Source organism: Gasterosteus aculeatus, chromosome 16 (assembly GCF_964276395.1).
Source record: "Gasterosteus aculeatus chromosome 16, fGasAcu3.hap1.1, whole genome shotgun sequence".
NCBI classification, from domain to species: Eukaryota; Metazoa; Chordata; class Actinopteri; order Perciformes; family Gasterosteidae; genus Gasterosteus; species Gasterosteus aculeatus.
The window spans coordinates 19,638,678-19,663,220 of NC_135704.1; the positions used below are offsets into that span (position 1 = coordinate 19,638,678).

The window sequence follows — 24,543 nt, forward strand, 5'->3', positions numbered from 1 at the left end:
AATCGGATACACATCAATGGTCAATCAGATACACATCTATGGTCAATCGGATACACATCTATGGTCAATCAGATACACATCTATGGTCAATCGGATACACATCTATGGTCAATCGGATACACATCTATGGTCAATCGGATACACATCTATGGTCAATCGGATACACATCTATGGTCAATCGGACGTCTTATTTCGTAGACAGGAAGTTCTTCCTGTTTACCCGGATGTGTGTCAGCTGACTGGCAACAGTCACAACACCGCTGACAGCTGGCTAGCCAGCTAGCAGCTAACGTGGAGCAGACGAGGCTTCGCCGTCGGACGGGGGGCGAGCGGGAATGTAGACCGGAGGTCTGAGCTCCACTAGCGACTCATGGCGGCCGAAAGACAGCCTCGCCCGCAGGCTCGGACGCCATGTCTGCTGAGCACGATCGAGCCTTTCCAAGATGTCGTTAGCTCGGCGGTCATCATCCCGAAGGAGGACGGCGTCATCAGCGTGTCCGAGGACAGGTACCAGCCTCCGTCACCCGGCGGCCACGAGCGGGTCTCCGCTCCGGTGTGTGTGATGTATGCACCGTGTGTGTGTGTGTGTGTGTTTATGGTGAAATAATGTGCTAACGTTTCTGTTAAAGAGTCCGCTGACCCTGTTGCATAATATAACCCACAGTTTGCTCTTTTAATGTTTTATTGTACCATTAACCAATTTAACGTGCGGATTCACGTCATTTTAATGTAAAAGACAAGAAGAGCTCTGCAGTTTTTCTAACGTTTTAAAAGGATCAGAGGTGCTCAGCCTCTGGTTCGGGGCCCGATCGGGGTCACTAGTAGAATAATTCTCCCCTCACTTAGTGATGCACTGTGCGCGTGTGTTTGTGTGTGTTCACCGGTTGTGTGTTCTCCGTAACCTTACCCAGAATCCCCCTGGTTTTCTTTTGAATGTGTCTTTATTTTGATCCAGGTTTGTTTTGTCAAATTTAAACAAATGAAGCTTTGACTTCACTTTATAGAACCAGAGGTTTGGTGTGTTTATTGTACACTTGAGAGCGTTGAACCTCATGACGGCTCTAAAACCGTCTGGTTTCTTCCCACAGGACGATCCGGGTTTGGCTGAAGAGAGACAGCGGTCAGTACTGGCCGAGTGTCTACCACACGCTCTCCAGTAAGTCCTGCTCCGGTGTTTATTGTTATATATAATGTCTGATCCAGGTTTTGCTCCAACAAAACCAGTCCATGTTCAAAGGTTCTCCCTCTCCTCCCTGTTTGTGTCAAGCCTCGTGCTCCTGCATGTCCTTCAACCCAGAGACGAGGAGGCTCTCCGTGGGGATGGACACCGGCAGCATCTGTGTGAGTTCCCCTCATGTTCTCTGACTGTGTGTCGACAGGAACATCTACTTCAGTGAGCCATTTAATTGACATCACATTACAGGTCATTTAGCTGACGCTTTTATCCAAAGCGACTTACATTCCATTTTTAACCCATGACTTTTTACATTTTTTGCCCGGGGAGCATTTAGGGGTGAGGTGTCTTGCTCAGGGACACTTTGACATTGGACATGGAGCCGGTTCCTGGTGCCACGACGACCCTGTCAGATCAGATTTAATGTCAGATCGACCTTAGAACTTGTGGATCTCTGATGTTCAGGGAATTATCTGTTTGTCTCTCCACTGGTTGATTTTTTAGAAAAAGTGGAACTATTTGCAGGAGGAAGGGCTGAACCGAGTGCTAAACCAAGACATGACTCAGCGTTTGACCACTTCCTGTTCCCATACAGGAAGTGAAAATGTTTGTGTATGTCGGATTTTAAAGTTTGTGTAAAACCAGCGTTTTGTTCTCTAATATGAAACAGGTCAGTTAGACTACATGACAACTTCCTGTTAGACTACAGAAACATGACAACTTCCTGTTATACTACAGAAACATGATGACTTCCTGTTGGTCTACAGAAACATGATGACTTCCTGTTGGTCTACAGAAACATGACGACTTCCTGTTATACTACAGAAACATGATGACTTCCTGTTGGTCTACAGAAACATGATGACTTCCTGTTGGTCTACAGAAACATGATGACTTCCTGTTGGTCTACAGAAACATGACGACTTCCTGTTATACTACAGAAACATGATGACTTCCTGTTGGTCTACAGAAACATGATGACTTCCTGTTGGTCTACAGAAACATGACGACTTCCTGTTAGACTACAGAAACATGACGACTTCCTGTTAGACTACAGAAACATGACGACTTCCTGTTAGACTACAAAAACATGACAGCTTCCTGTTGGTCTACAGAAACATGACGACTTCCTGTTGGTCTACAGAAACATGACGACTTCCTGTTAGACTACAGAAACATGACGACTTCCTGTTAGACTACAGAAACATGACAGCTTCCTGTTGGACTACAGAAACATGACAGCTTCCTGTTGGACTACAGAAACATGACGACTTCCTGTTGGTCTACAGAAACATGACGACTTCCTGTTGGTCTACAGAAACATGACGACTTCCTGTTGGTCTACAGAAACATGACGACTTCCTGTTGGTCTACAGAAACATGACAACTTCCTGTTGGTCTACAGAAACATGACGACTTCCTGTTGGACTACAGAAACATGACGGCTTCCTGTTGGACTACAGAAACATGACGACTTCCTGTTGGACTACAGAAACATGACGACTTCCTGTTGGTCTACAGAAACATGACGACTTCCTGTTGGTCTACAGAAACATGACGACTTCCTGTTGGTCTACAGAAACATGACGACTTCCTGTTGGTCTACAGAAACATGACGACTTCCTGTTGGTCTACAGAAACATGACGACTTCCTGTTGGACTACAGAAACATGACGACTTCCTGTTGGACTACAGAAACATGACGACTTCCTGTTGGACTACAGAAACATGACGGCTTCCTGTTGGACTACAGAAACATGACGACTTCCTGTTGGACTACAGAAACACATCATCACTGCAGGAATCTATATAGAGTGTAACTACATTGTCTGTAGTTACACTCTGTCACTTCCTATCTTTCAGGAATTTGTCCTGTCGGAAGACTACAACAAGTTGACCCCAGCCAGCACCTACCAGGGTGAGACAGAAAGTTTGTGTGTATTTTAGTCAGATTGATGTTGACAGCTAGCGATTGTATTAATTCACATCTTTTATTCATTCCTGATGTCTATAAAAACATGGCGGGAAAACGAACGGCCTCTGAGCCATGAGGTTCTCACAATGGATCTGCGGTGTGTGTGTGCAGCCCATCAGGGCCGGGTCACAGTGGTCCTGTTCGTGCTGGAGATGGAGTGGCTCCTAAGCACCGGCCAGGACAAGAACCTCAACTGGCTCTGCTCGGAGAGCGGTCAGCAGCTGGGGACGTACCGCACGGCCGCCTGGGTCTCCGGCCTCCAGTATCCTTTCCCCCCCATCTGAGTGGGACACGCTGCGTCTCCACAGCCAATCAGAGACAGGATGCTTCTCTTGACATCAATGACGTTAGCCATTATTATTTTGTTATTTCCGCATAACGTATTTTGTATTTTAGGTACACACCGCTGTAATAAACCAGCCGGATGGTTGTTTATCTCATAGTTGGAGGACATAAACGGCTGAGTAGATAACGGTTTCCATGGAGATAAGCCCCTCCCCCTCTCCGGAGGCAAATAACTACTTTGTGCTGATCAGGTCGTCCTACACAATGTAGTTTGCACTGTGGACCACATTGACCATGAATGCATCATCATCTTCTTCTCCATGGACCTTAACTCGTTCCTCGGTTCGACGTGGAGACCAGACATGCTTTCGTAGGAGACCAGTCGGGTCAGGTGACCATCCTGAAGCTGGAGCAGGACAGCTGCAGCTTGGTGACCACCTTCAAAGGACACACTGGTACACAGAGACATACACACAACATTCATTCAAGGTGGTATTAGTGTATATACGTGTGTGTGTGTGTGTGTGTGTGTGTGACTCTGTATGTGTGTCTTCTTGTGTGACTGTGTGCATGCCTCCAGGTCATGTGACGGCTCTGTGCTGGGACCCGGTCCAGAGGGTTCTGTTCTCCGGCAGCTCGGACCACTCCATCATCATGTGGGACATCGGAGGCCGCAAAGGCACCGCCATCGAGCTGCAGGGTCACAAGTGAGAATCCCAGATATCCCCTGAACGCACCTCAGCGCCGCCTCATGGTGACACGTGATGGTTGATTGACTTCCTTCATGCAATTCAGTGTGTGTGTGTGTGTGTGTGTGTCTCTCCCTGCAGTGAGAAGGTTCAGGGTCTCTGCTACGCTTCACACACCCGTCAGCTGATCTCCTGCAGCTCAGACGGAAGCATCGTCATCTGGAACATGGACGTAACGAGACAAGAGGTGAGGAGGAGGAGGAGGAGGAGGAGGAGGAGGAGGAGGAGGAAGAAAGAAGAGAGGGAAGTTGAGACGAGCGACTTGATGTTCGTGTCGTCAAGTTGTCTTGAAAGTGTCTTGATGTTCGCAGACCCCCGAGTGGTTGGACAGCGACTCGTGTCAGAAGTGTGAGCAGCCCTTCTTCTGGAACTTCAAACAGATGTGGGACAGTAAGAAGATCGGCCTCCGACAGGTGACCAAGTCATGAATCATAAATCACACGTGACTACTTCTACAACGCAAACGCACTTATCGAACTCTTCTCTCAGGAACAACTTCCTGTCTCGCTTCACACTGCTATTTATTTCCATATATATGTTTATGAATTTATTGTCCAAAAATCATCCTTTTTAATTTACAACTTATGGACATTTAAGTTTGTAGTTTGTATGAATGAACGATTGTGACACGTTGTCGTTCTTCAGCATCACTGCAGGAAGTGCGGCCGGGCCGTGTGCGCCAAGTGCTCGTCCCGCCGCTCCGCCATCCCGCTCATGGGCTTCGAGTTCGAGGTGCGAGTCTGCGACGGCTGCCACGAGTCCATCAGCGACGAGGAGTGAGTACCGACCTGACCCCAGCTGACCACTACTGTCCCGTCACGCAGAACCTCTCTGACACGCTCTGTGTCCCGCAGCCGAGCGCCCACCGTCACCTTCCACGACAGCAAGCACGGCGTCGTGCACATGCACTACGAGCCCACCACGGGGAAGCTGCTGACCTCCGGGACCGACAAGGTCGTCAAGGTCAGAGCGCCGCAAGACATCATCATTAGTGTTGGTTTAATGTTTTAGAATTTGTTGGGTTGTAGAATCGCTTTCAAAATAAAAGAAACTCGATAATAACAATTTAATGAGATAAAAATCTAAATGCTCCAACACATTTTTATTAATAAAGTCAAACAAATACAATAAAATAATTATCAATAACAGTAGTAGTGGTATAATAGTGATGATGATAATAAATATATAAAATTAATTTATTGTACCACAGTTTCATCAAAGAATAAGTAAAAATGTAGATCTATGAACAATAGAATAAAAATTGGTTGAGTGTAAATTAATAACAATGTGAAAAATGGCAACAGCGTTACATAAAAATGTGATTCTGACAGTTTTAATCGTGATGTAACAATAACTATCACTGGAGGATCAAATGGTTTAACGCTTCGTCTCTGACTCCGCCCACAGCTGTGGGACATGAGTCCTGTGGTGTCCTGAGCTTCAGGCGGGACCGGGATCAATCACATGACCAGCTGGTCATCGGCCAGGACCCTGCAGGCCGTTGGAGTGGGTCGGGCCTCACTCTGACCTTTGACCCAAGGTCACGGACGGAAGGACGGGTGTTTGAGTGACAGCTGGCTCTCTTTAGGGGCGGGTTCAGGGATTTGATGCGATGGAGCTGATTGTCGGTCTGCAGGTTTAAACTTAAAATGATCTCTATCAGTCCAGTGAATATTTGGACCTTTTCACGTCTGTTCAAACACTCCATCTGTGTCAGTTTGTGTTGTTGGGTGACTTTGGAGGATCTGAATGAAACATTTAAAAGTCACACAGTAACACAAACTAGCCAACAGAAGCGGTTAAATCCCTGTTTTCATCGACGGAGCCTGGTGAAAAGTTCATTTCACGTCTCCGTGTTCCGTAAACGTACTTTACATACATGTCCTCAGTTTGCTCTGTGGCGGCTGCGTGTCCCCGCGTCCATCCGTCTCCCCGTCCAACCTTCCATCTGCTCGCTGTCCATCTCTGGAGGTTACTTCTTCTGTCACTTCAGAGAAACCCAAGTGTGACGTCATGATGAGGTCATCGCGGCGTGTTGTAAACTGCACGCCGGTCTCTACTGCTAGTCAGCGTATTTATCACCCAGCATGTGGGCGCCGTGACCAAACTAACCCTTTTTGTTACTGCACTGGAATGGAGAAGAGAAAAACGACACACTGTGAAGAGAAAACACGTTTGTTCTTCAGCAGTCAGACGGTGACTTTGTTTTAAACCCACTGAATATTGAGTTAATATTTACTGAGCATTCACTCAACATTTCCCAACAATTTGTGATATTAAACATGTTTCATCCATAAAGGTCAGACTGGAGCAGCCGTTAAGTCATAAACACAATTCTATTCAACCACGTATCATATTTGTGTTGTTGCCGTTGTACAGCTTTTAGTTTCAGGGTGTGAAAATCAAGCAGAGGGAATAATCAATATACCTATATATTTATCTCTGTATATAGCTTCACTCTTTAGCATCGTCTTCACAGTTTCACTGGAATATTAAAAAACACCTGAAAACTAAATTGCTAGCTTTTCAAAATAAAATCCTGTGATGTAAATGAGTCAGTGTGGTGAATTCCTTTGTCACGGACGCATTCGTGTAAAGTGCAAATTCCTCTCCTTGATTTCTTGGTCCAAATTCTCTTTAAAGGCATGAAGATTGAAATGTAAAAGCAAACATGAACACAGATGGATGTTCAGTGTTATTTATATATTTTACTCCATATTAAGTCATGAGCATGACATCAAATCAACAGAAAAGGAAAAAAAAAGTTAAAATTTCAATCATCGTGTGGAACAAGAACAATCATTCTAACAATATTAAGGTTAACAAGTATAATTATGAGCAAGGAGAGAAAAGCAGAATCTTCATGTTTGATTTAAATATCTATTCTGTCAAAGTGCGTTTGATTAGATCCAAACATCCAGATGAACTTAGATATTAACAGCATTGAGTTATTTATATAAGTGTGTTTGTGAAGACAAAAGCATCACGATGAAGAAGACTTGGTTTAAAACAGCTTGTTTGAGTTTCATTCCCCTAAAGAGACGAGGGAACAAATGATCATTTTAAGGGGGAAATTTTCAATATTTTATAATTCGAGAATAAATACTTTTTTTGATCGACACATTTAAATAAAAAGCCAACATTTGCTGTGGTCGTTCTTGCGCGTTGGGACCCGCGGTGATGCAAACAGTCGCTTGCAGGCGGCTTCACGGTTTGAACTTGAGGGCAAACTCGTCCAGAGCGGCGAGCAGCTTCTCCTCCTCCTGCGCAGACGCCCTGGAGGAGGCCAGCGGGAGGTGAGTGGCCACAGCTTTACGATCTGCAAACACAGAGCAGGTCAGCTAAGCTAAGCTAGCTAGCTAACAAGCGAACCAGTGTAACCCATTATACAGTCACGCTAAGCTCTACAGGAAACGGCTCCAGACCAGGTTTTTGGAGCTTTATTGTGACCAACAAGCAGAAGTGAAGTTGTGGTGCTGTGCATGAAATAAAGTTGTTTTATCATCATCATAAAGTACAGATGCAACTAAAAACCCCTCGGCTACGCTCGTCTGCAGCAGCTAACTAGCATGGCGGCCTCTCAGGAGCTCATAGGGAGGATCTGATCCGTGACCCTGGACATCACGCGGGGTCGTGCGTGGTGACGTGTTGCTGACCCTGGAAGAAGAGGCCGCTCGGCTGCTTGGCGGCGGCCGCGGACACGGCGAGCCACACTACGGTGTCGGCGCCCATGGCCTCCGTCCTCAGCTTGGCCTGCATCTTGGCGTGAAAGGACGGCATGGAGGTCTGCACGGCTGCAGAGACAAACACGCAGGCGTTACACGTCATAGTTGCTGTTATTATTAATGCACAAACCAGTGATTTAACATTTCAATCAGTTGTGTTATTGTCCAATTAAATAGTTAAAAGTACATTTTAATTACATTTAATATGCCCATGAACAAAGATATTGGAGTCAATTAAGCTGTTGGATGATTATAAAATAATGATTAACAGAAATAGACTGAATGTAATATATATTGATAGAATATTAAATGCAAATAAAAATGTAAATAAAGAATAATAACTTAAATGGAATTTCAAAGTAGATGTAAACATTCAAATTAAATAATTTCAGTAAGAAAATTAAAAGTAAAATTAAAAAAATTTAAAAAAAGTAATAAATTGAAGAAAATAATTGCTGTGACCTGGAGTGTCTGCCCAGCCGGGGTGCATGGAGGAGAAGTGGATGTCTTTGTGCTGAGTGGCCCACCTTTCTGTTAGGATCACCTGCTGCCTCTGGACACACAACACAAACACCCGTCAGCCACCACGGACGGAGCTCCTCCATCCGTCTTTGCCGCGGAGGACGTCCCTCACTTTGTTCTGAGCGTAGGCCGCGGTGCCGTCAAACGCCCCCTTCTCAAACTGGAGGTCGTCGGCGTTGAGCTTCTGGGTGAGCATTCCGCCCGACGACACGGTGACCTGAGAGGAGACACCAGCTGGAGGTTCAGTCCCACCAGCAGAACCAGAGCACATGGAAGAGCCCGACTCCACCCACCACTCTGGGGTCTTCAACCTTCTTGAGGGCCGGGATCAGCGCCGTGGTGAGGATGTATGTGCCTACAATAAAACAATATAATAAAAGGAGGTTCGGATTACTGTTCCATGATAACAGGGCCGCCAGAGGTCAAATGAAACGGAGCCGGGTGAAGAAAAATAAATACACTGAATTTAAGAGATTAAACTGCTACGTTTTTCTACTGGTCCTTTCGTTTAAATATGCACAGTAAGATTGAACAACTTTCTAAGTCTTCATTAAAACAAAGACAAAAACATGGTTACATATCTGAAAGAAAGAAAAGCAAAACGCTTTGTTTGTGTAGCAGTTCCTGAAGTACTATGGTAGAATTTCCTCACCGAGTGTATTTGTGGCAAAGTTCTTCTCCAGTCCGTCCTCGGTGAGCTCTCGCTCGTTCACCATACAGCCGGCGTTGTTGATCTGGAGAACAAGAAAGGATGAAGAACACCGACATAACAGGATCGACACCAGAAAACCACCTCTGATCTCTAAAGCGACGACAGAGCTTCATGTGTTAAAGCTACATTCTCTGTAGTGACCAGCAGGGGGCGACTCCTCTGCTCCCATAGACGTCTATGAGGAAATGACTCTACTTCTCTGTAGTGACCAGCAGGGGGCGACTCCTCTGCTCCCATAGACGTCTATGAGGAAATGACTCTACTTCTCTGTAGTGACCAGCAGGGGGCGACTCCTCTGCTCCCATAGACGTCTATGAGGAAATGACTCTACTTCTCTGTAGTGACCAGCAGGGGGCGACTCCTCTGCTCCCATAGACGTCTATGAGGAAATGACTCTACTTCTCTGTAGTGACCAGCAGGGGGCGACTCCTCTGCTCCCATAGACGTCTATGAGGAAATGACTCTACTTCTCTGTAGTGACCAGCAGGGGGCGACTCCTCTGCTCCCATAGACGTCTATGAGGAAATGACTCTACTTCTCTGTAGTGACCAGCAGGGGGCGACTCCTCTGCTCCCATAGACGTCTATGAGGAAATGACTCTACTTCTCTGTAGTGACCAGCAGGGGGCGACTCCTCTGCTCCCATAGACGTCTATGAGGAAATGACTACTTCTCTCTTGATTTATTCCCTCAGTAAACATTGTAAACATGAGTTCATGGTCTCAGTCTCTAGTTTCAAGTCTTCAACACAGCATGATGTTCATTTAGTGACTTATGTTCTATTTAGAGTCACAGACCATAAAGCAGGGGACGCTTTAGGGCGGGGCTACACGCTGATTGACAGACCATAAAGCAGAAGTTTCTACTCTACCAGAGACGTATATGACGTCGCTATCTCCCCCTCAGTCCATATATGGTCACTTCCCGTTTACTTGTTGCTAAAACCAAACATGGCTAAAGGACAAAAAAACAACACTAGCAAGAGACGTCGCCATGGCGACTGCGTCCTCCTCAGCACCATCACCTACCAGCACATGAAGACAGCTGCTCTGAGAGAAGCTCTGGGCAAACTCCCACACTTGTCTTGCGTTGGACATGTCGACAATGTGGACGTGGACGTTCTGGGAAAGAAAAAAATGTGAACATTGAAATAGGAAAGTATACTCGATTTGAAGTTTTTTTTTTTAATATTTCTTTTTACAGCTAATCAGATCCAGGATTAAAAACAATGAATGTTTTTCGGCAGTAAGATGAAACGTATAAACCACAAATACACCCTCTCCCTGAAGTACAACAGCCCCTCTTTGAGGGAATACTACTTCCTTAGAACAGCGCTCTTTGAACTTTGATCCTCTAGCTCTTATAACAGCGTGCAAAGGATTGTGGGCCGGTTTAAGAGCCGCATGCTGGCTGTATGGCGTAACATGGTATAGTGGTAAAAGCTTGTCTAAAGTACCAGGATGTTTGGCCACACTCACACAGTGGAGTGAAGAAGTATTGTCTCTGGTACAAGGAGGACGACTCCGTCCAGCTTCAATGCTCACCTGGTTTTTACTGCGTTCCACGATCTCCTCCTTGGCGGCGTCTGCTCGGCTCTGGTTCCTGCAGACCATGTGAACGGTTCCTCCTGCAGACATGAAAGGACATCAGTGACGAGGAGCAACAGAAAGCCTCGCGAGGCATTCAGGGTCCAGGAGATTCCAGCTCTACAAGCAGGTCACCTACTGGAGGTCAGTGATGCTGGTGAGAAGGATGCTAAGAGACCAAACCCGTCCACCTGTTGAACTAGCAGACTTCAGATCAGCTTCTAACGCACACGCACCTCTGTTGGCCACCTCCTGCGCCGTGGCCTTGCCGAGGCCGCTGTTGGCCCCCGTGATGACGTAGGACCTCCCGCTGAGGCTCACCTCCAGGTCCGCGGGGGCGAAGTGCTTCGCCGCCGCCTCATAGCCGCTCCTGGAAGAATTGATCAGATGATTATCGATCAATGACGAACAACGGCGTCCTGAAATGATTCTTTTTTTTTTTTATGAGTAAGAAATTATAAAAAAAATAAAAAAAATCCAAAGTCCTACTTTATACTTTTACGCATTAAGTATACAAAATAATGCCTGGTAATGTATTATTAGTCATACAATTACCTGAAGCCATTTTAAATGAGATACTCATCAATACTAATAATGAAGTGGTTACGTTGAGCACGTACTGTTACGTTGCGTAACCACAGCGCGTCTAGCGGCCTGTTCGGAGCTAAAGGCCCGCGCGGAGGAGCCCGCGGCCCGGACGCCGCTGCCCGCTCACCTGGTGTACTCCTGGAGGCCTTTCACCAGCCAGACGGCGTTCCGGTACACCGACATGCTGCTGCTGCGCGTTCTCACTTTCGTAAGAACGAGGAGCGGCGGTTATGTAGTAAAGTGGGCGGGGCGTCACGGCCAACAACACCGGAAGTGAGTGAATGTCCAGCGCCCCTGGTGGACGTCTCTGTGTATTAGCGTCTACACGTAAGAAGAGAGACTACATTAGTGTTTCTATTCATGTTTTTCTCATTGTACACAATGAAATTCAAAGGAAACACACAAGTATTCATTTATTGACTATTTATTATACTGTTTTACTTCATGAGGTCAAAAGTACAACAAATACCTTCGCGTGTCCCAATCAGAAAACACTTATTGTGTCTCATTACGTCGGTTGAAGGCGCGTTCGGGAAGACAAAAAGACACAAGGACACTCGAGGAGAAACCAGAGCTCCATGAAAGGGTGAAATAGCCACATTTCATCCGTCAGACTCAGTTGTCAGGATGGCCGAGTGGTCTAAGGCGCCAGACTCAAGGTAGCACCTTCCTGTGTTGAGGGACTTCTGGTCTCCGAATGGAGGCGTGGGTTCAAATCCCACTTCTGACAAACCTTTTTGCCGGAAACATTGTCTGCGTCTGACTCGCGTCTTCTTTTCGTTTCACGGTCTATTAACGAGTAGATACAAACTATGCGAACCAATACGTGGTTCACCAACGATTTAGATGTAATTTAATTATGTTGAACATGACACATACAACGTGTACATTATCGTGAAGCTGTTAATCATATTAATACTTGATACATGAATGATAATGTCTTATGATCCATGCATGATAATTCATTCTGCCCGCTTGGCTTGGATAACGTTCTTCAGTTCTGACTGTTTAAACGTTAAATGAATCAAGCAGCCACCAACCGACGTCATTGTCAGGATGGCCGAGCGGTCTAAGGCGCCAGACTCAAGGTGACGAGCCTTCCTCTGAACGGGATTTCTGGTCTCCGAATGGAGGCGTGGGTTCGAATCCCACTTCTGACAGTACTTTTGCTGGAGTCAACTGTTTCTTCAGAGTGAGTCTATAAAGGATTCAACAGTGGATTCCTTCTTCCTTCATCGGGATTAGGGACTTAAAATTACATACATTTTGAAAAACAGTAGTACACATAGATTTTTAATTCATGCTATTGTGTTTTGTTTGTCAACCAACTTTTAAAAATTGGTTACAACTGAACTACAACTAAATAATGGAAATAAGTGATGTTTGAATCCCTGAAACTTACTTTAAATAACTCAATGGCTGTTCATTATTTAAGGAATCGACCCAAAGATGAGAAGTATCACACTCTGGAGGGATATATAAATGTCATTATTAATATACATCAATAGTATATAACATGATATTTCATTTTTCAAATTCAAATCTTAATAATCTGTGTTTGTGTTTTACATAGCATTATACTATATACATATATTATACTTTTTTTTCATTGCATGGCGATGTGCTGGATTTGTAGTGAATAAAAGACACAGATGACTATAAACATGATTAGAAATTACAAAGTGTATCGAATGAAATAGAAATACAGTGAACGTGCTAAAGCGTGACAGAGGTCTGCCGTGTTGTTAGTAAGTACTTCTTTTAGGACCACAGAAGTAGAAAAGGAGGTAAACCTTAGAGTAACAGATACAAATGTTTTCTCTGATGGGTTTGGTGTAAATGATATAAACAAGAGTTTGTGATCATTAGATCGAACTGCACGCACACACATTTACACGCACAAGCACGCGCAGGTACATGCAGGTCTCCTGCTACCACCATTCCACCTCTGCAGCTCATCCAGAATGCAGCAGCTCCACTGGTCTTTAACCTTCCTAAGTTCTCCCTCACTCCTCCCCTCTCTTCACTGGTACCGGTGGCTCATCCAGTTCTAAACATGGTGCTCACGTACCATGATGTGAATGGATGGGGTCCAGCTTACATCCAGGACCTGGTCCAACCCGACACCCCGACCTCTGACCTCTCCGCTCTGCATGTGATAAACTGCTTGTTCCTCCACACTGAGAGCAAAACACTCGACTAGATCTCCACTCTTTGCTAACGTTTGAGTACTTTTTTGCTGTCAATTCAAATAATAATCCAAACACCTGATTTATTTCATGAATGTTGACAATTATATTCAGATGAGGCATTTAGTGATTGTCAGAGCATCTCTTATCATTTAAAATAGTGAAAAACAATATTTATTGCACAAAAATAATTAATAATGAAATTATGAAATAACAACCCATTTTACAAAAAGTAATGTTTGGCTTAAAATGTTTGCTTTGACAATTTTTATTTCCTCACTTTGTGCATTTTCTGTTACATTTGTTTTGAGATACATCGACTGCTCACAACAGATTTTGTCGAATAACAAACAAATGACGTCGTAACGTCTGTCTGACAGGAAGCAGCACGTGAAGCTGAGGAAACATGTCTCAGCCTCCTGGACCATCAGCACCGTTTCCCCCCAAGGCTGCGTTCTTTCCCCTCTGCTCTTCTCCCTGTACACCAACAGCTGCACCTCCAGCCACCAGTCCGTCAAGCTCCTGAAGTTTGCGGATGACACCACCCTCATTGGACTGATCTCTGGTGGGGACGAGTCCGCCTACAGGTGGGAGTCTGACCATCTGGTGTCCTGGTGCAGTCAGAACAACCTGGAGCTCAACGCTGGAGATGGTTGTGGATTTCAGGAGGAGCAGAGCCCCTGTGGGCGACTGTGGGTGAGTGGGGAGCACGGTCGTCCTCCAATCAGAGGGTTGTCGGTTCGATCCCAGGCCCGGCTAGCCTGCATGTCGTTGTGTCCTTGGGCAAGACACTTAACCCAACATTGCTCCTGTAGCTGCGACTACAGTGTGTGAATGGTAGTTACTGATGGCAGGTGTCACTCTGTATGGTTCTCCTGTCATCAGTGTATGAATGGGTGTGAATGGGTGAATGATGTCATGTAGTGTTAAAGCGCTTTGAGTGGTCAGAAGACTAGAAAAGCGCTATACAAGTACAGGCCATTTACCATTTACCACCCTCCCCCATCACCCTGTGTGACTCCCCCGTCACTATTGTGGACTCCTTCCGTTTCCTGGGCTCCATCATCACCCAGGACCTCAAGTGGGAGCTGAACATCAGCTCCATCACCAAGAAGGCTCAGCAGAGGTTGTTCTTCCTGAGGCAGCTGAAGAAATTCAACCTGCCAGAGACGATGATGGTCCACTTCTACACGGCCATCATGGAGTCCGTCCTCTGCATCACCGTCTGGTACGCTGCAGCCACAGCCAAGGACAAGGGCAGGCTGCAGCGTGTCCTCCGCTCTGCAGAGAGGCTGATCGGCTGCAATCTGCCGTCCCTGCAGGACTTGTTCCCTTCCAGGTCTCTGAAGCAGCTAAAAAGATGGTAGCCGACCCCTCTCACCCCGGACAAAAACTGTTTGTGTCCCTTCCATCTGGCAGGAGGCTGAGGTCCATCAGGACTAAGACCTCCCGCCACACCAACAGTTTCTTACCGTCGGCAGTCGGGCTCATCAACAGAGCCGGTCCCCCACTGACTGACTCTAACACTCCACCGGTCACTCCCCTTCACACTGCACATGCACACACATTTGTCACTACTCACTAGTCACTATCGCTACTCACTATCGCTACTCACTATCGCTATCACTAGTCACTAGTCACTTTCATTAGTCACTATCACTGGTCACTAGTCACTATCACTTGGTCGCCCTGTGTTCCTCCCGGCCAAAGAGGCAAACGAGCAGGAAGGAAGCGACAGTAGTTGAGGTTAAAGATGTGTTTTGTTCATGGGGAGGGTGGTGGGGGGCGTGTGTTTGGCTCACCTGCAGGGGGAGAGAGAGACGGAGCGAGCGAGGAGACGGAGCTGATTTTGCAGTCAAACAGAAAAATAAAAAGAATATTTTCAACCGAACCTGCTGTGTCTTGCTGACTCTGTACCCCCCAAGAACCTACACCGTGACAAGAACCTACACCGTGAGAAGAACCTACACCGTGAGAAGAACCTACACCGTGACTATACCGTGACAAGAACGTACACCGTGACAGGGAGACTTTAGCTTAGTTGTGTTGCCTGTTTCCGTTGCCAGTGTTTTTAACAAGTCGGCGTACCGGCTCGTTCACGTCATCGGCTCTCTTCTCTCATTCGGCTTGAAGCCCAAATGTTCCCACAGCGGAGCTGAAGATTGCAGCTTCGTAACAAAGTGCATTTGGACGTGTTTATGACACAGGCGTGTGGCGGAGCCAAATGCAGCACAACGGCACGGAGTGTTTGGTTAACGCTTTTATTGAACACGGCCTCACAGCAGGCGTTCGGGCACAATGAGAGGCAGAGTTCGGTCCTCAGGATCGGGGAGGAGATGCCGGGAGACAGCTGGTGCGATCGTTGGGCCGGTCGGGGATCCGGAGCACAGGGGCAGAAGCGCCGGGCAGTCCAAGGAGCAGGCAACAGAAACCCGAGGCACTCAGGCAGGACTCGTGGTCGGGGACAGAAGGCTGAGGTGCTCACCGGGGCGGAGACAGACGAACGGGTCGGGAACAGGCAGGGTCGAAACCGGGAGATCAGTCCAAGGTAGAGTGCTGGAGAGACTTGCATGACGCGAAGAACAATCTGGCAATGACAGGCTGGGTGTGCAGTGCTTATGTAGCGGGGCTGATTGTGAATGCGAAGCAGGTGTGGAAGGCAGGAGAGTGACTGATTGTGGATGCGGGTCAGGTGTGGAAGATCGAGCTGGCAGGTGAGTGTGACAGAACCCCCCCCTCAAGGGGCGTCTCCTGACGTCCCAAAACGATGTCACCGAGGGCGGGAGGGGAGGGTTCTGGAGGAGTCTCCTCAATACTCCTCAGACTCGGCCCGGTCTGAATTGTGAGCCGGGTGGACGGGGATCCGGGGGGGTGGCGCGTCGTTCTCCTCTGCGGACTCCTCCGATGATGAGAAGGAGTCCTCCGTCTCGTCAGGGCCGGCTGTGGACGTAGCAGTGCGGGTATTGGGACGGAGCCTCTTGGGTGCTGGGCGGGTCCTGGAGGGCTGGTCCGAGTGTTGCTGGTGGAAGCTGGTGATAAGCCGTGGGTCGACAATAAAACCGGCGGGGACCCAGGATCTTGTCTCCGGACCATAGCCCTCCCAGTCGACCAGGTACTGGATGCCCCTCCCCCGGCGGCGGGAGCGGATGAGGCGTCGGACAGAATAGACAGGGCCTCCATCCACAATGCGGGGAGGTGGGGGGGCCGGGGTGGCGGGAACGAGAGGGCTCTCCACCACAGGCTTAATCTTAGAGACGTGGAATGTAGGGTGGACACGCATGGTCCGCGGAAGCTTCAGGCGGACTGCAGCAGGGTTGACGATCTTGAGAATCTCAAATGGGCCAGTGAACTTCTGGGCCAGTTTCTTGGAGTCGTCGCGAAGGGGAAGGTCCTGGGTCGATAACAAGACCCTCTGGCCCACCCGGTAAGTGGGCGCAGTGGAGCGTCGGCGGTTAGCAGAGGCGGAGTATCTAGTCACCGACCGCTGGAGGTTGGCCCTGGCCTGGGCCCAGGTGCGCCGACATTGGCGGATGAAGGTCTGTACGGCTGGGCAGGAGACCTCCCTCTCCATGGGGAGAGGCCGGTGGACGAGCTGACCAGTGTATTGTGGGCGTACTCCACCCACATTAGTTGCTTGGACCAGGTCAACGGGTGGCTGGAGACCATACACCGGAGAGACGCCTCCATCTCCTGGTTCTTCCGCTCCGTCTGGCCATTGGACTGGGGGTGGAACCCCGAGGACAAGCTGGCCGTGGCCCCGATGAGGGTGCAGAACTCCTTCCAAAAGACAGAGGTGAACTGTGGTCCCCGGTCCGAGACCACGTCCACAGGGAGACCATGGAGTCTAAACACGTCGCGAAGGACCACCTCCGCAGTTTTTTGGCCGACGGCAACTTAGGCAAGGAGATAAAATGCGCCATCTTGCTGAACCGGTCCACCACCGTGAGGATGGCGGTGTAGGCCGGTTACAAAGTCCAGGGATACGTGGGACCAGGGGCGATGAGGGACGGGAAGCTGGTGCAGGAGTCAGGCCGGAGCCTGGTTGGAGGCAGGTGAGATGGGTACTGTGGCCCCACTGGAGCACCTCAGACCGGAGTTGCCTCGGGACATAGAGTCGGTTGGGTGGGCAGGCGCTGGGACCCAGCTGCTCCTCCAGAGCTGCCTGGACCCTCTCCTCGACTCCCGAGGTGATGGCAGCCGCCAGGCGAGCCGGGGGAAGGATGGTGTCCGCCTCTGTAGTACCCTCCTCCTCCCCCTTCAGAAATAGGCGAGACAGGGCGTCGGGCTTGATGTTGCGGCTACCTGGTCGATAGGAGAGGGTGAAATTGAAACGGGTGAGGAAGAGTGACCAGCGGGCCTGCCTGGAATTTAGTCTTCTGGCCGTCCTGATGTACTCCAGGTTCTTGTGGTCGGTCCACACCAGGAACGGCTGTTTGGCCCCCTCCAGCCAGTGCCGCCACTCCTCCAGAGCCGCCTTTACTGCCAGGAGCTCTCGGTTGCCGATATCGTAGTTTCTCTCTGCGGGGTTCAGACGCCGAGAGAAGAAGGCGCAGGGGTGGAGTTTCTGGTCGTCGGCGGCCCGCTGCAACAGGACGGCCCCTACGCCAACATCCGAGGCATCCACCTCCACTACAAATTGCCTTTCTGGGTCGGGCATGCGCAGGATGGGGGCGGAGGTGAAGCGGCTCTTCAGGGTCTGGAAGGCGGAGTCGGCCGCAGGTGACCATCGGAAAGGGACCTTGGGGGAGGTGAGAGCCGTGAGAGGGGCTGCCACCGTGCTGTACCCTCGGATGAAGCGGCGATAGAAGTTCGCGAACCCCAGGAACCGTTGTAGCTGTTTTCGAGACTCTGGCACCGGCCAGGCGGTGACAGAGGATACTTTAGCCGGATCCATGCGGATGTCCCCCTGACCGATAATGTACCCAAGGAAGGACACGGAGGGGACATGGAACTCGCACTTCTCGGCCTTGACGAAGAGCGAGTTTTGCAAGAGTCTCTGGAGGACCGCCTGGACGTGGTGGATGTGGTCCTCCATGGATCTGGAAAACACTAGGATGTCGTCCAGGTATACAAAGACAAACTTGTCAAGCATGTCCCGTAGGACGTCGTTGACCATGGACTGGAAGACGGCTGGGGCGTTGGTGAGGCCAAAGGGCATGACCAGATACTCGTAGTGGCCGGTGGGCGTATTGAAAGCTGTCTTCCACTCGTCCCCTTCTCGGATGCGGACCAGGTGATACGCGTTTCGAAGGTCCAGTTTGGTGAAAACGGTGGCCCCCTCCAGCAGTTCAAACGCTGAGGAGATGAGGGGTAGCGGGTATCGGTTCTTTACCGTGATGTCATTGAGGCCCCGATAGTCTATGCAGGGTCTCAACGTTTTGTCCTTCTGTTGGACAAAAAAGAACCCAGCCCCAGCCGGGGACGAGGAGGGACGGATGATGCCGGCGGACAGAGAGTCGTTGATGTAATCCTCCATTGCCTTTCTCTCTGGGGCCGAGATGGAGTAGAGGCGGCCCCGGGGAGGGCTAGTGCCAGGGAGGAGGTCAATGGCACAGTCATACGGCCGGTGCGGAGGCAGCCTGGTAGCCTTTGACTTGCTGAAGACCTCCTTGAAATCGTGGTACTCAGCCGGGACGCCCGCCAGGTCCGGGGCTGAAGTGGGGCAGGATAGGGGCTGGGGGACGAGGGCTTGTTTCAGGCAGACTTGATGACAGGCTGTGCTCCACCCCAGGATGGACCCTGTCGCCCAGTCGATGTACGGGTTATGACGGCGAAGCCAGGGGAACCCCAGGAGGAGCGGGATGCGAGTTGAGTCCAGGATGTGAAAAGAAATCGACTCATGGTGGTTCCCGGAGAGCAGCATCTGGACAGGGACAGTCTGGTGGGTCACCATTCCGAGGGCGTGATCATCCAGGGCATTGGCGGGCACGGGCTGAGGCAGAGGCACTATCTCAATCCCCAACTGCCGGGCTAACTCGCTGTTGATAATGATACGTCGGCCCCCGAGTCAATGAACACCGCCAGGGTGTGGGAACCCCCTGGCACCAGCAGGCGGCAGCGGCAGATTGGTCTCTTGATGGGGGACAGTTTGGAAGGAGGGCTCACCGGTGCGTCCCCAGTCACTGGTGAGCCTTGGCTTTTCCCGGGCACTTGGAGACAAAGTGTCCCTCTCCCCCACAGTACATGCACAGATTCAGTCTGCGCCGGCGCTCCACGGTTGACAGGGTGGTCCGGCTGAGTTGCATGGGTTCCGGGTCCTCCACCAGGGGTCCAGATCGAAGGGATGAAGCCTGGTGTGGTGGACTGCTGCGGCGGGGTTGGAGGCGTCCAGCCCCTCCCTGCCGCCTCTCCTCCTGCCGGGCAAGGATGCGTCGGTCAACTCGCCGTGTTAGCTCTATGAGCTCATCCAGGGAGGTGGGTAGGTCGAAGGACACCAGCTCGTCCTTTACATAGTCCTCCAGGCCCCGCAGGTAGGCGTCGCACTGAGCCTCAGTGTTCCACCTGCTCTGGCGGGCTCGGGTGCGAAAATCTACGGCGTAATCTGCCACCGCACGGTCTCCCTGGTGGAGGTTCAGGAGACCGCCGGCGGCATCTGGGCCTAGAGCTGGCGGGCCGAAAACCTTTCGGACCTCGGCGGCGAAGGACTGGAATGACCTGCAGACGGGGGTCTGGCGTTCCCATTCCGCCGTTCCCCACAGACGGGCCCTCCCAGTGAGGTGATTAATGGCGAAGGCCACCCGGGCCTCCTCGGAGGCGAAGGTGTGGGGCTGCAGGGCGAAGAGGATGGAGCAGTTAGTCAGGAAGGGAGAGCAGCTCTCTGGGTCTCCGCCGTAGCGCTCTGGAGCTCCTATCCGGGGTTCGAAGGCGGGGCCGGGGGGAGTCCGCGGAGATACAGCTGCGGGAGGTGCAGCTGGAGGGCTCTGTGATTCCGTCTGGGAGATCCTTAGGGTGAGCTGCCGGATCTGGGCGACCAGGGCGGTTAACGTCTGCTCCTGAGCGGCGCTGGCCTGTTGGCTGGCGGCTGTCGCCTGGCGCACCTCAGCCAGGGTGGATGTGAGGAGCGCCTCGTGCTGCACAAGGGCGCCCTCGACTCTCTCCAAGCGCTGCTGTGGTAAACCGGTGTGCGCTGGCTCCATCTTGTGGCCAGATTGTACTGACACGGGCGTGTGGCGGAGCCAAATGCAGCACAACGGCACGGAGTGTTTGGTTAACGCTTTTATTGAACACGGCCTCACAGCAGGCGTTCGGGCACAATGAGAGGCAGAGCAGAGTTCGGTCCTCAGGATCGGGGAGGAGATGCCGGGAGACAGCTGGTGCGATCGCTGGGCCGGTCGGGGATCCGGAGCACGGGGGCAGAAGCGCCGGGCAGTCCAAGGAGCAGGCAACAGAAACCCGAGGCGCTCAGGCCAGTGGTCGGGGACAGAAGGCTGAGGTGCTCACCGGGGCGGAGACAGACGAACGGGTCGGGAACAGGCAGGGTCGAAACCGGGAGATCAGTCCGAGGTAGAGTGCTGGAGAGACTTGCATGACGCGAAGAACAATCTGGCAATGACAGGCTGGGTGTTCAGTGCTTATGTAGCGGGGCTGATTGTGAACGCGAAGCAGGTGTGGAAGGCAGGAGAGTGACTGATTGTGGATGCGGGCAGGTGTGGAAGATCGAGCTGGCAGGTGAGTGTGACAGTTTATCCTAATTGTCTGTAGATGTCACGAAAAATATCACTTCATAACACGGTGAGTTCACGCATTCCCTTCGCCTGTCGGTTCAGCTCTGCGCGCGCGGGCGCGGAGGCGCTGCCTAAGCCCCGCCCCCGACAACGGAAGCAGACGAGTGGAAATCAACATGTTGGTGACATTCATTTATATGTAAAATCAGGGCTCTCTAGTGTCACGCATTGAGCGTGACAGTCACTCATTGGGGTCTTTAGTCACGCACTCCCACCACACGAAAAAAAGCTGCGTTGGTTCCTCTTCAACCTCCCCGTTGACCGTATCGTCCCGTATCATCACCCCCCCTCCATTGGCCGCGTGGTCACCCCCGACAAAATGTCACTGCAGGTTTTTTGAAAAGTTGAGAGCTGTGTACTGTAAAGCAGTAAAATGAATATCGCACCACCGAAAATGATCGCACTTATTTTTATATATTGTGCAATAAGTCAATATATTGCATATATACAGATACAGGCCTTCTCCAGGCTACTTGTAGCAGTCCTGAAAATAGCCCAGTCAGTAGAGTCCAGACGCCTGGAGGCCCTCTTTACCTCACGGGTCCACTGCTTTGATTTCCTGACAACAGGTTTACAGAGTTTTCATTTCTACTTCATGCAGGAATCAGATGGTTCAGTGTCCCAGTGCAGCGCCATGGGGACGGCGTGATACATGTGTTGCATCCATTTCCTCAGAAGTCAAACCCTTGCCAAGACAATTTCAAGTATTTTAAGTCACACGTTGTTTACATAAATATTTACTAGTTAGCAGTCTTCATATCTGCATTTTATGGCACATTGCTTCATATCTTGAAACATGAATTCATGAATTGATCAGTAGATTATTGTGCAGCCACTGGTGGGACCACGTCAAACAATATCTAACCCATGAATGAATTGCTCCACATCACAGAGGGTCAATCTGATCCACATTTGCGAGCCAAAGCATTTGTTTGTTGCTGTGACTTTAACACGAAGGGGACATCAGGGACCATTTAGAGATGAGACCAACATGTACATTTTCCTTCATAACAATGTAACAAAATGTGAAAGAACACTGATTCTCTCCGACTGATGGTTTACTGTTGGCTTCAAAGTGATCTTTAAGACACAAGTATACATCTCCTCAACACACAAAACTCACTGATAATACAACAATTACGTTGTATTATATTCATAATGTAACATTTTGCACGAAACTTGATAAAAACCATATTATATCAAACATGTTTAAATCACTGGAGAAAATGATTCATTACATTGAAGAAGATGACAACACATTTTATTGCATTCTGATTAAATACGTTATCTTTGGTGAAATCTTAGTTGTGTTTGTCTTGATGAAATAACCTCCTGATGTGTTTGGATATTTCTGTCATTTTCAGTCCGTATATAATTGGATTAAGGAGAGGATGATACAAGATCACTTGTAAAGTCATGATGAATCTTATAGCTTTTGGAATCTCAGATTCTAGTTTAACTGCGATGACGTCATAAGTAACCAAACTGCAAAAGTTGATCAAAACTAGCAGGTGAGGTAAACAGGTCTGTGCCACTTTCATCCTGACTTCCCCACAACTTCTGTAGGTTATAACAAATATCTTTGTGTATGTAAAAACTATGAAAAGCACAGGAAAAAGATTAACGTTACATAAAACGATCACACCGTACAGAGAAAGCACTCGGGAGCTCACACAGTGAAGCTTGTAAATGGAATTGTTGCAAAATATTCCTCTTAGTGTAAACGTGCAGAGTTTGGTATTCGCACTAAGAGTGACTGGCACGGCAATCTGAGCAGCAGGGAAACACCAAGCTGCAGCCAGGAGAACACGCACGGTGGTTTTCTTCATGATGGTGTGATATTGCAGAGGTTTACATATAGACACATATCTGTCATAAGCCATGGCCGATAACAGTAAGAACTCGGAACCATCTAGAGAGTAGTAAAGAAAACACTGGAAGAGACAGGCCGGGTACGATATGACCTGTTCCTCAGATAGAAAGTCCATCAGAAGCTTGGGGTAGATAGCAGTGCTGAACACAACAGAGTTGCCTAACAAAGCTGCGATGAAAATGTACATAGGTTGATGGAGGTTGTTGTGAGTCACGATGAGGTAAACAATAGTACAATTAGTGCAGATTATCAGAATATACATTGTCAACATCATCACAAAATAAATGTATTTGTATGTGTTTAGATCCAAATGTCCATCAAGAGTTACATATGTTACATTTAGATGAGCATCCATCAAAGCTTTCAAAGATCAGCCAGACAGAGGAAGCACAAGAAAAACATCCCCCACTTTGATTGTTCAGTTGACTCTACCTTCACTTAGTGCGTGTGGACCTTCACAATGCAGAAGGTGAAGCGGTCGGCTCGGTGGAGCCTTTTTGTTATAAGATTCCTTCACCCTCCATGGATCTAATTAAAGGTCTTTGACAACATCTACATGTATGTAAACATGTAAACAACTGCCTCGCCTCAGGAGGCCTGCCGCGTGCTGCTGGGAACTCAGCGCCGCTGATGTGATTTTCAGTCACACAACTTTGGTCGTCCTGGCGACCAGAACTTCTACCGGTATCATCCGTGTACTCCAAACTATTCCCTAAAACGGGGGCAATACACACTTTCACTACAAAATACACCCTCCACAGCTGGACAATACCACACACCTATCACTCACAAACTACTTTACTGGCTCCCTTTGTTTAGTTTCCCGCCATTTTCTTTTCCCTCAGAAAGAAAGGGCGGGAAAACAGTGCTTTGTTTTGTAAAAAGACTGGGACGGGGGGGGGGGGGGGTGTCAGTAAAGATCCAAACTGCAAAAAATATCTACTCATTGTGCCATGTTTCCGACACCATTATGTCGGGTTTCTTTCACATTTACAATTGTGAGTTCTGCCCTGAGCCGGGTGCCCACACACGGGTCAACGGACAGAGAGCGCGCCCCCCACCTCCGCTTTGCAGAGGCAGGCTGTCGGCTGATCCCCCCCTTCACGCTCCGCACCCCTTAACAACAACATGACGTTTACCAGTTAACCTTACCTGCATGTCTGGACTGGAACAGCTAATGCTATATTCTATATATAATATATATTATATCAAGGCTCTATAGGGTGAGGTGAACTAAAACTTTTTTTAACGCCTCCCAAATATTAAACCGTCAATGTCTCTCTGGTTTGATCTTGAATGCTGCATCTGAACCGTATGTAAAAAACAAACAATATTCAGTGTGAGATCGAGTGTTATCGATTTATGGTGCGGACATTGATTATAACCGTGTCTTTATCAATATTACATCCCAAATCCCATCAAAGGTGTCGTCGTCGATTTGA

General features: G+C 49.1%; 3 protein-coding genes and 2 non-coding genes across 5 annotated transcripts; 3 read left to right on the plus strand and 2 right to left on the minus strand.

The window, feature by feature from the left end:
- The first annotated feature begins 226 nt into the window (after positions 1 to 226).
- wdfy2 (WD repeat and FYVE domain containing 2) lies at positions 227 to 6,734 on the plus strand. The gene is made up of 12 exons (XM_040201042.2): positions 227 to 507; positions 1,089 to 1,156; positions 1,268 to 1,341; positions 3,038 to 3,092; positions 3,261 to 3,411; positions 3,777 to 3,889; positions 4,015 to 4,141; positions 4,265 to 4,370; positions 4,495 to 4,596; positions 4,829 to 4,959; positions 5,038 to 5,146; positions 5,591 to 6,734. The coding sequence occupies exons 1-12, from the start codon at positions 371 to 373 to the stop codon at positions 5,618 to 5,620; spliced, it is 1,203 nt and encodes a 400-aa protein (XP_040056976.1). The 5' UTR covers positions 227 to 370; the 3' UTR covers positions 5,621 to 6,734.
- A 131-nt stretch (positions 6,735 to 6,865) lies between these two features.
- On the minus strand, positions 6,866 to 11,844 carry dhrs12 (dehydrogenase/reductase (SDR family) member 12). The gene is made up of 11 exons (XM_040201043.2): positions 11,785 to 11,844; positions 11,443 to 11,636; positions 10,964 to 11,097; positions 10,686 to 10,768; positions 10,170 to 10,262; positions 9,083 to 9,164; positions 8,724 to 8,785; positions 8,543 to 8,647; positions 8,371 to 8,461; positions 7,840 to 7,977; positions 6,866 to 7,502 (listed from the first exon to the last, which is right to left on the minus strand). The coding sequence occupies exons 2-11, from the start codon at positions 11,496 to 11,498 to the stop codon at positions 7,390 to 7,392; spliced, it is 957 nt and encodes a 318-aa protein (XP_040056977.1). The 5' UTR covers positions 11,499 to 11,636; positions 11,785 to 11,844; the 3' UTR covers positions 6,866 to 7,389.
- Positions 11,845 to 11,936: 92 nt separating this feature from the next.
- trnal-caa (transfer RNA leucine (anticodon CAA)) lies at positions 11,937 to 12,045 on the plus strand. The gene is made up of 2 exons: positions 11,937 to 11,974; positions 12,000 to 12,045. It is a non-coding gene; the product is annotated as a tRNA-Leu (tRNA).
- A 320-nt stretch (positions 12,046 to 12,365) lies between these two features.
- Positions 12,366 to 12,475, plus strand: trnal-caa (transfer RNA leucine (anticodon CAA)). The gene is made up of 2 exons: positions 12,366 to 12,403; positions 12,430 to 12,475. It is a non-coding gene; the product is annotated as a tRNA-Leu (tRNA).
- A 10,035-nt stretch (positions 12,476 to 22,510) lies between these two features.
- Positions 22,511 to 23,456, minus strand: LOC120834180 (olfactory receptor 51E1-like). The gene has a single exon (XM_040202028.2). It carries the CDS (start codon positions 23,454 to 23,456, stop codon positions 22,530 to 22,532), a length of 927 nt encoding a protein of 308 aa, XP_040057962.2. The 3' UTR covers positions 22,511 to 22,529.
- Between the last annotated feature and the right edge of the window lie 1,087 nt (positions 23,457 to 24,543).